This window comes from Nanorana parkeri, unplaced genomic scaffold, assembly GCF_000935625.1.
Source record: "Nanorana parkeri isolate BGI_ZX_2015 unplaced genomic scaffold, ASM93562v1 scaffold3044, whole genome shotgun sequence".
NCBI lineage: Eukaryota > Metazoa > Chordata > Amphibia > Anura > Dicroglossidae > Nanorana > Nanorana parkeri.
Window position 1 is genome coordinate 3,741 of NW_017309312.1, and position 11,602 is coordinate 15,342.

At 40.2% G+C, this 11,602-nt stretch overlaps 1 protein-coding gene across 1 annotated transcript; it reads right to left on the reverse strand.

The window, feature by feature from the left end:
- Positions 1-6,249: 6,249 nt before the first annotated feature.
- LOC108802702 (vomeronasal type-2 receptor 26-like) lies at positions 6,250-11,083 on the reverse strand (the record flags this gene model as incomplete). Its single annotated transcript, XM_018574561.1, has 4 exons — positions 11,042-11,083; positions 10,785-10,958; positions 8,823-8,904; positions 6,250-6,941 (listed from the first exon to the last, which is right to left on the reverse strand). Coding segments are annotated over exons 1-4 (990 nt in total), but the record flags the coding sequence as incomplete, so codon positions are not given.
- Positions 11,084-11,602: the final 519 nt, after the last annotated feature.

Consider the following 11,602-nt stretch of genomic DNA (forward strand, 5'->3'; position numbering starts at 1 on the left):
TTATCATTATTATTTCTTTTATATTCTGATGACGGCCGCTGTAAAAAAAAAAAAAACAGAAAGGGCACCTCCCTGAAATGAGACGGGAACCTCCCTGAAATAAGGTTTTGCAGGTTGGGATGTCTGCAGGTGCCACAATTATAAATGTTAAAACAGTTTCAGAACTTCCTCCCTTGTAGAATTTACCATTTTTGAAATTGTACATAAGAACAATCTTTATGCAATGATAGAAATACTCTATTGCCATTACATTTGAGGCTGGAAAGTGATTTATTTTAATCTGCAATGCAAATGATAACTCATATACAGGAGAACGGAATAAATTTGACTGAAGGAAACCATTTGTTTCCTCACTGTTATAAGATACCAGGTCACTGGAGGAAACCATTTCCATCTTTACTGCAAACAACAAAATTAAAGTGAAATGGTCAAATATTTCAATGTATATGTATGTGATGTATAACTAGGGTAGTGCATTGACTCTAACTGACTCATACTGATTGCTAAAGAAATAGAGAATTTTCTGGTGACTTCTCTTTTTTAATGAAAGGGTTATTAAAGTGACATTAAAGTCAAAAAATATTTCCCCCTCCCCCAATGTTAATTAAAGCACTTACCTTAAATTATGTTTTTTAATCTCTTAATTCTTTCCTGTCCTTTTCAGCCTTCTCTCCAGCGCTGCTGCGGCTCTCCGATCCAGCGCTGACTCCTCTGTCCTTGCTGGCACTCCTTGTCCCACGGTGTCTGCATGCAGGTGCACGCTGTCCATAGACTCACCTTGTGTCTCTCCTCGTCTCCCGACTGAAAATGTGAACTGCGTATGCGCCCGTCCCAAGATGCTTTGCGGCCGCCCGAGAATTTTCACATTTTTGGACGGGAACGCGGGGAAGACACAGGTAAGTATTGACCTCTTTTAAAGCGTTTTGTTTAGTTTTTTTACACTTTTTGCAGATATCTTCTGCTTGCCAGCAGTAGATAAATACGCCCCTTCCTCACCAAGGAAACCGCAAAATTACTCATCCACTCCCTTGTCATCTCTCGCCTTGACTATTGTAACTCCCTCCTCATCCACGGTGGAACGCAACCCGAAACCCGGAAGTAACATCGCCGATGCGTTCCAGCGTGGAACGCATCGGGCGGGAATACGTCACCAGCTCCACCCCTTTGAATCCTCATAAATAGCAGGAAGCAGGGTCAGTATGGCGTTCTGTTATTCACTCGTGAACACCAGCTGACAGCCTGCTCCCTGCTGCTGGACCAAGAACCTCTGACTGAAAGGACTCCACCAGTGTTGTACCACAAACAGCAAGTATCATAGGCAGTATCTGCTAAAGAAGATCCCTGCACAGCTCTACTGTGGTTATTACTATTGTACAATAGAGTTTACTGCTGATCTAAACGCTTACAGGGAAAGTACAGGTTGTTTCCATCTAAACCTTGCTGCATAAGACTGTTTTGCTATCTCTGCTCACAATATTGCATAAATACGCTAGAGTGCTAAAATCCATAATTTCTACTTAATTTCGCGGCACATGATGGTAGAGCTCCAAACTCTCCGCCTGAGACCCTGAGAGTGACGCCTGGAGCTCGACCCTGACGCCGTACCCTATCCCCGTATTGATAGTTCAAGCCTCCGCGGCTGAGATTCATCCACATTGCCGAACGCATTACAAATATATTCATTATAGTATGTGGATCCAATCTAGATATCAACACATCACATTCCACAATTGTAAGAGTTGAATCAAAAATGTTGCTCAGCCATTGGGACTTTTCTGGTGCTACATATTATGACAAGACATAAATAAAATATTATTTTATTTTTCACAAATGTAAACATTTTTTGCAATTGATACATTTTTGATACATTACATTCAAATGTTTTATTTATAAGCATATCTGAAAAAGCATTGTTTTAAAAGGATGGCCAAGATTGTCTAAAAAAGACCAAGGGATGTAGCCGCAACCTCCCACAATTTTAACATTACAGTACTTTTTACAGTTTGCTGGATATCAGTGTCCTTATTTTATTGTAGTCCAGTGGGAGGAAAACTAATTTCTACGCGTTTCACAGAGATCTGCTTCTTCAGGAAGACATGATTTAATTCCAATTAATATAAACACATATAATAATTAACACGTTTTGTTTAGTTCAATGAACTTACAGTAATCTCTAAGATGGCAATATCCACCACTATCCATCATCCAACTATGGGCACGGATGGGGAGGAACCCAAGAAAAAAGGAGCAAAGAACAGTGAGGTATTCTATTGGGTAATAACATCTCAAACATTATCTTTTGTATATTAATTATATTAATTGGAATTAAATCATGTCTTCTAAAATATACATTTCTTGTAGAAAGACAGTAGCCTATTCCTAAAGAAGCTGATCTCTGTGAAACGCATAAAAATTAGTTTTCCTCCCACTGGACTACAATAAAACAGGTAAAATGTACTGTAATGTTAAAATTGTGGGAGGATGCGGCTACAATCCTTTGGTCTTTTTTAGACAATCTTTTCTGTCGATTTAAAATTATGCATTTTTAGATATGTTTATAAATTTTAAAAAATACATTTTATATAAAAAAGTACACTTCTGTGATCCTTGGAGCACCTTAAAAGTCCAAATTTTCTTTCTTCTTTTTGATATAAATTATTAGGATGTTGTACTCCCCCTGTATGCATACCTCATTGAATGAAAACAACTCATTATTGATAATAACAAGAAAATATGTGCGGCAAACTACAACGTTCTAGACTTTTCAGAAGTTTAATATTCAGTGAAATTTCTGTGAAATTGTCCTCTAATTTTGACATATGTTCTTCTTTGGCAAAAATTGCTTAGCAGCATATGATTTATCTTTAAAGTAGATCTTGCAGTAAAATATAAGGTCTGCTTATATATTGTCCAGGGGCCCTTCCTCTTTATAAATAATGTTAATTGGTGCAAAATGTACCTGTAAATAAGAAAGTTAGATGAATACTGTGACATAAGGAAAGGGGAAGTCATCGAGGGTCGATACATTTCCCTTTGCTTTCTATCCTATGTACAGGATTAGCGGAACCCAGACCAAGTTTTCGGGTTGACTTTGGGTCTGAATAATCCAGCTCGGGTTTTGTGTCTCTCAACTGTATTGTTAATTGCTTATCCAGGTGAGAGAAAAGGGGAAGACTGAAGCATGATGTTGCTCCGGCCTGGGACTCAGACAGCCTTCTGAGAGAGCTACAAGTGGGATGTTGTGAGGAAAAGGTTACTGAAAGTACTTTTGTTTTGTGAGGTGGCTGAGATAAACTCACCCCCTGGTAGAGAGGAAACCGGCCTGTTTAGTCAGAGCCTGAAAGGCAAGGATTTTTTTCCCTTTTATTTTGTTTTATTGCAACCTTTTAAATAAAAAACTGACTGCAAGACAGGTAAAATAAGGACTTTGCCTCCTGGACTACATTTTTCCCAGGGAAGGTGATCCCCGTTTGAGCTATAACCCACAATAATTAGTTTGCTAAGTATTCTGCTAGTAGTGCCCTGGCAAGGGTGACTTCACACTCCCTCCAACTAGATCCTAAGAAATAAGACCAGTATAAATCTTCCTAGAAACATAACAACATTAGGAGACAAAAAAATCCTAAGTTGTATCAGGAAGTCGCCAGACCGTTCAATCAGGAGTGACAATGAGTAGATCTGAGAGTTCCATTAAACACCAAACAGATTAGTGCAGTTCTCAGTCAGTAAGTTGTGGTAGAGGAATTCCATGAACATAGCTCTAGGGGCCAATAGGATTAATTGCGTCCATTGCAGATAATTAATGAATATAATATGGAAGCAGGTGCTATGAAACATAGGTTGGCTCATGCACACGGTCCAAGACTGCAAACATAAAGGTGGAATCAAACTTAGGCCTCAACCCCACATGCCTGATAACAGATGTAGAGAATACCATTCTCCACTGCGTAGGTATGGTCCTGAATCCTGCGTCTATATTGTCTTAGTTTTTCCAATCTAAAAGGCACAACATTTACATGTCATCAAATAAATTATTCCAGTCGTATCGCATGAAACATGATGTTGAATCTAATGTACTTTCCCCTTGGGAAGAGTGATGTGGGTGCCTTCTATCAGCCAAGTACATTGTGCACAGGATCCACACCGTTGTATACCCCATTTTGTACATGGATCTCCTTTCAATCCACCTAGGTAATGACTTGAAACTAACCTATCCTTAAGTGATCTAGATTGTCTGTAAGTGATAGAAGGGGTAGGTGAGATATATTTGCTAACCAAGAGGTCATTGGTTAAAAGATGCCAATGCTCTTCAAGTATGGACCTAATTTGGTGGTGATTTGCAGTGTTTTTGATAATCATTTGTGTTCTATTATTCTGTGTTTTCATTTTATATTTAAAGATGAAGTTCTAACCTGACTTGGTTAAAGTTTTCCTGTCAGCCCTTTTTAAAGATTTTAAACTTGTCAGCTTGATATTTGAAATCCAAATCACTCAAACAGTTGCTGCGTATATGGAGGTACTGGCTGAGTGGGGTACTATTGAGTAAAGGTTTTGGATGTGAGCTAGATGCATGCAATATAGAATTACCAGCTGTACTCTTCCTATATAATGTCGTAGAGATCTCACCAAGTGTGTTGGCCTTCATCTCCAAGACGGAAATTTCTTCCTTTTTATATGACGTTGTAAATTTTAAATTGTAGTCATTTACAGCTATGAATTCTTTAAAGGCATACAGCTTCTCCAGCGTCCCAGTCCACACTCCTCCATAGTAAAATGTGCGGGAGGGGCAGAGGCCTGTTCATTAGCGAAGAGGTCATGTTCCCACCCCCCAGGCACAGGTTGGTAAATGATAGGGCATAACGTGTGTTCATTGCAACCCCCTGCACCTGGAGGTAGGTGGTCCCCTGGAACATGAACATGTAGCTTGTAAATATATGTTGTACAAGCTTCAAGAATAACGTATTATAATTCCATTGTGGTTGATCCCTGTCTTGTAAAAACTTACTAATAGCTTCAATTTCTTTTACACGGGGGATGCTGGAGTACAGAGCTTCAATGTCTAGCGCCACTAGATATGCTGATGAGAGTATTATAAGATCTTCCAATGATTTTATTGCAACAAAACATTTGCAATTATTGTTTAACTAATCCAAAATAAAAACAAACTTTCGGAAAGATCCAAATCTGAATAATGAAACAAATTGACTTTCTGACCCGTATCTCAAAAAATTAATGAATAAAAAAATTTGAAACAAACAAATTTTTGGCCGGCTTACATGTCTACCTGGAACTTTTTTTTGTTTTGGAAGTTGGCATATCATGATCTGGCAAGGTCTGGGGTATGAGTGTTGTCTCTGCACATGGTTTGGAGAAGCTGAATACCCCTTTTCAGCAGCAATATTTAAATACATTTATACAAGGAAACATATTTTTTTTTTTAAATCCTATTAAGAGAAAAATGCCTTGAACATGAAGTAAACATATCACTTACATTGAGAATATGCTTTCATAAACTTTAACAAATATTTTAAATGATTTTAGAATACACCAAGCATCATGTATAAATTACTTTCAGATATATCTACGTACAATATATTTAAAATGATCCGGTCACTAAAAAATACATTACAAGCAGCTTATAAAAATGTTCAATATTCCCCCTTCTGGAGGGTGGTGAGTGAAATATTTATTCTCTTGAAGAGCGATGGGTGGAGTTGGTATCTGAAACTTTAGGATGCTTTGTCTCCCTCTGGTCATTGTGGTTCCTCCTCACTAAGTGACTACTTTGTTCTATATTAATGTAGTGGCCCTCAGGAGGAACCACCAAACAAGGTGTCCAACAAATGCAAAGTATTGGATACCAGCACTGTTCATAGCTCAACAAGAGAGCAAAAGTGACAATTACCATCAACCGCAAAGGTGAAAACTAAATATTGAACTTTAAATTTCACAATGTTCTGCATATTCACTATTTATTTATTATAGATTATATTTTCATTTTTTAACAAAGAGATTATCATAAATAAATTACAATAACTATCCTCTATTTTCAAGCAAACTTGCTTTTGTATTCAGGTCAGGTCTGAACAGAATGATGTAACATTTTGGGAAAAATATACAGCCAAGAAGTCCAGTACTTGAGGCAATGATAGCAAAAATCTCCACAGCCACCATGTATTTCCCTCTGGTGCTCAGATAGGCCGGGATCATGGCAATCCAGACACTGCAGAACACCAGCATGCTGAAGGTGATGTACTTGGCCTCATTAAAACTGTCCGGTAATGTCCTGGCTAAAAAAGCTATAATGAAGCTCACAGCTGCCAGAAGTCCCATATATCCCAGGACAGAGTAGAAGCCGATAACTGAACCCTCATTACACTGAAGGATGATCTTTCCCTGATAAGAGTGAGTGTCTCGATCCTGGAAGGGAGGAGAAATAGACAACCAAGTGACACAGATTATAACTTGCACCATTGACAACACAGACATGATAGAATTCGGCAATTTGATTCCCATCCATTTCCTCCAGGAACTCCCAGGTTTGGTGGCTTTAAAAGCAATACACACCATGATACTTTTGGCAAGTAGAGAAGAGACAGCAACTGAGAAGATGACACCAAAAGAGGTTACACGCAGCATGCAGGTTACATCTACTGGATGGCCGAGGAACAAGAAGACACAGAGGAAGCTCAGCATGATGGAGACCAGGAGAAGATAGCTCAGGTTCCGGTTATTAGCTTTAACAATGGGTGTGTCCTGGTAATGTATAAACATCCCCAATATTACACCAGTCAGAAGACAACAGAGGATGGAGACAGCTGAAATTACTGCAACAATTGCATCATCAGTGTAGGAGAGAAACTCCACAAACTTTGGAACACACCGATCCTTCTTCTCATTTGGCCATTCTTCATCAGAACATTTCATGCAGTTTTCACTGTCTGCAGGAAGAAAAATACCAACACAACGAGCATCTGTGTCAGAGTGTCTGAGAACAATGTCTTGTGTTGCCTCACAGTTAACAATCAGATTTCCATCAGTACATTGTGAAAGAGTAAAAGAAAATATAATACATTACATAAATATAGAATATTGAAACAATAATATTGAGATGCATTACAAAGATAGATAGATAGATAGATAGATAGATAGATAGATAGATAGATAGATAGATAGAGATACTTTAGGTTTTATTATATGGTTATATAGCTACAATGTAACATAAAAAAGTATTTGGTGACATAAAGATGCAGTAAAAGGTGAAAAAAGAAAGAAAACAATCAAAAATATGTTATAGACAGAAAAAATAATAAAGTGATACAATGTATGTAATTTAAAATAATTAACTTCTGTTATTTGCTACCTTTTGGTCTGTTAAATACTGTATACCCTCAGAGTAATTTTGTTGTATCTTTATAATAAGTACAAAATACATGTTGATCAGGTTAGAAATTCAGAACTGCCCTGAGCACATTTCTTGTGTTATCTCTAGAAATATAATTAGTCCTCCTAGTTCTTATCTTGTCATTACATAATGATGAGTTTTTATGGTGTTAGCAGAGATGACACTTGAGGGAGGAGGAGTGAATTTCTGGTTATTCAGTGGTAGACATGTTCACTCCCAAAAAAATTGTTTAGTTTCGTTTCAAATTCGGATTTGTGTTATTTCGTTTTTCGGGATTTGGGTGTGAAAGTCAATTCGGATTCCGAATTCGGATTCGGACGAAATTCGGTAGCGGTAGTTCGAACGTTCGTTTCTTATTCGTTTCGTTCGTTTGCAGCAAAGTGACATTTGAGGGGAAAAAATGTTTTTCTCCTTCTCTAATGTCACTTTGCTCCAATGAACGAAACGAATAAGAAACTAATAAGAACTGAAAACGAAACGAACGTTCGAACTACCGCTACCGAATTTCGGAAATGGAAATTCGGATTAGTTTGCATGCGTTACATCCGAATGTCCGAATTTCCGAAAATTCGTCCGAATTTCGATTCGGAACGAAACGAATCGCACATGTCTATTCAGTGGGTAATTGTTTTTGTACTTGCAGGGTACACAGAAAAATGTATTGTGGAGATGTACTGTATATTTTTTTGCCTTTTTATACACTTTAAGAATTTGTTGTGTCAAATTTGGCAACAAATTAGGCAACAAATTGAGTGTTGTTTTTGTTTTTTTTTACTTTTCAAAAGATTTTATTGGTTTCTCACAATACAGTGACGTCACATCAATGTATATTTAGTTACAGACATATATTGTGACGGCATAAAAACGTATGAAAAACGTATAAAAACGTATGAAGTAACGTAATAACGTGTACAATCTCTAGTCGGCCATCCTTGGACTGGCCATGGGTTTGGTGAACAGGAAAATTAAACAATATGAATTATCTATCAGGTAAATATTAGAAGTCATCTAGATCACCTGGATCCTTAGATGGGATCAGTAATTCTAGGATGAGGGTTAAGGACAGTAGAGAGAAGAGAGGGGGAAGAGGGAGGGTATAGGATGAGCGCTACCACTAGGTCTCACCATTATTGTCACAGTTGGTTGAGATAAGTTTGACGGGACCTACCTCAAAGCGACAGTAGTTGCCGATCAAATGACGGGGGTAGGTAATGTAATACCCATGGTTCCCACTGTTTTTCGAATTTGGGCATATAGTCTAAAATGCGGGCTGACAATTTTTCGTTATAAAATACCCAGTGCACTTTATTTTTCATTTCTGCTATACTTAGCTTTTTCGTCAGCCAGGCTCCAGCTATAGTGTGCTTGGCTGCAGACAGTAGTTGTAGCATTAATTTAGACTGTAAAGTAGTAATACCTATCGGTCTAACATTAAGGAGAGCTTCCTGAGGCATAGGTGGTATATGCGTGTTAAGTGTGATTGAGATAATCTGGAAAACCTTCCGCCAAAAGGGGGCTACAACCGGGCATGACCACCACATATGAAAATACGTACCGCTGTCACCACATCCCCTGGTGCAAAGGCCATCACTTTCCGGCACAAAGTGTGCCTCCTGTATGGGCACTATATACCACTATATAGCTTCAAGAGTCGAGGCATTTTTGGAGCATGATTTCGTGCTATCCCAAATTTGGGACCAAGTATCATCATCTATCGTGGTTTGAAGATCTGTGTGTCAGCGATCCATATATGTATGATGGGGTGTGTTCGCACTCGACATTAGAGAGGAATATAGTTGTGAGATTAACCCCAGAGTGTGGGGATCTTGGGTGCATATTCTTTCGTATGGTGTCATGCGCTGCGCGGGGTGGCTAATGGGAATTTTATTTGTGATTGGATGAAGTGTTTAATTTGGAGGTACCTGAATAATTCTTTGGAAGGGAGATCAAATTTAGCTTGTAAATCAGGAAAAGGAACCACTTCATTGCTAGTGGTGAGTTTGTTCAGTAGTGTTATCTTGTTTGTGATCCAGATAGGGTACAATGAGGGGGACTCATTAGCCGGAAGGAACATCGGATTACGGATGAAAGACATTAGGGGAAGATGTGGGGAAATAAGATCACTAGAGTATTTCACCGAGTCCCATATCCTGAGTTAGTGCTTGGTGATTGGATTAGTAATATTGAATCTTGCATTAGGTCTTTTCCACAGGAGGTTATCAATAGCTATGGGGTCGCAGTCCATTGCTTCGAGGGAAATCCACAAAGTTGTCTCCCAAGTTGCGTGGTATTTAGCAATAGTTGCAATTTGCGCGGCTTGAAAATATTTGTGGAGGTTCGGGACTCCTAGACCTCCAGTTGATCTGGATTGATACATAACCGTCCTGGGATATAAATTTAAATATTTTGTGTTGGAGCCCCCTCAGGATATGGGACGGGATAGAGATTGGCAGGACCCGAAAGGGGTACAATAATTTAGGCAATAGTGTCATTTTGATCGCAGCGATCTTCCCCAGCCAGGAGAGGGGGTAGGTGCGCCATATTTTTAATAGGTTAGTGAGTTTGGTGATCAGTGGCGGGTAATTTGCCGCATATAGCGATGGGAGAGAAGAGGTAAGATGTATGCCCAAATAAGAGAGCGAAGTTGGTTCCCACTGAAATGGGAACTTGTCTACTAGTGATGTTTTAAGGTGGTAGGGTAAGGATAAGTTTAGTATTTTCGATTTAGCTGGGTTGACTGTCAGCCCTGAAAGCTGCCTGAAAGTATCAAGGAGTGTCATTAGGTTAGGAAGGGATATGTGCGGTTTAGTGACATATAATAGGATGTAATCCGCGAAGAGGCATAGTTTGTGGTGTTGTCCTGCCACAGAAATACCCGAGATGTCAGGATGTGCACGTATCATAGCGGCTAAGGGTTTGATTGCCAGGGCGAATAGGAGGGGGGATAAGGGGCATCCCTGTCGAGTTCCCCTATAATCAATGGTATTGACTTGTAACCTGCATATTTCACTTAAGCCACTGGTTGTGAGTATAGCGCAGAGAGCCAGGTGCAAAATTATTTTCTGAATCCCCAGCGGCGCAGCATGTCAAACAGATATGGCCATGACAGCGAGTCGAATGCTTTGTGCATGTCTAGTGATAAAAGCAGTGATGGAATTTTGCGCCTCCTCACTAGATCGATCAAGAGACAGGTTCTGCGAACATTGTCTCCAGCTTGACGGCGCGGCATAAAGCCCACTTGATCTTTGTGGATTAGGTCGCCTATAAGAATATACTTGCTGATATTGAGGGTGGAAGTACTTTGGGTGGGATGCGTGGGAGAAGTGGGTCTCTTGGAGACAGATAATGTCTATATGTCTGGAGCGGAACTGTCAGGTACCTGTTCGTGGGAGATGCCGTGTCCCTCTGCGGGGACATAGACGGAGAGGTGATCCAGCAGCACGGGCCGGTTGCGCAGGCGCAGACGGCAGAAGGCCCGGCGGATTACGTCATCACGTCTGTGCGGCGCGGTGATGTAATCGGGCCGGCGAATGCGCAGTAGCTCATCCTCGGCCTATATAAGGCGCTGCAGGACGCTCATTCAGTGCTGGGTGATCTTCAGCCAGCACTGGATGTTCGTGCTGTGCTTATTCTTGCTCCCTGGTCATTGACCCTGCCTTGCTCCTGTTCCTTGCCCATTGTGGTTCTTGTTCCCTTGGCTTCCCTGTTAACGTTCCCATCTCTACCACAATTTCTTCTGGGCATCATGAACTTTTGCGTTTGGATGTCATCTCGTCACCCCTATTTCCAATCATTCTGGGAATGCCGTGGCTTCAGGCTCACAACCCGCACATCGATTGGGTTTCGGGAACTGTCTTATTTAATTCGGCCTACTGTAAGCAATACTGTGCACACTCCAAGGAACCCCAGGGCCTGTCACTCTGCCAACCGGCCCCAGACCTAGAGCTACAATACAAAACACAAAAATTCCCCAGCCCCAACCTGCCACGTCACCTGTCAGAGGGTTCCCCAGGTAACCCTTTGACATTTAGGGTTAAGCACTGTAGGGCTGCCATAGATGTTGTGTAAGTGAGTTGAGTAGATCATTGGACGTCTGATGGGGACTAGGTGGTGTGCTCATTTGAAGGGGTGGGAGGGGGAAGTATAAGAGAAAAGACGGAAAACAGAAAAAGTGGGTACAGAGCAGCGTGAGCTGCA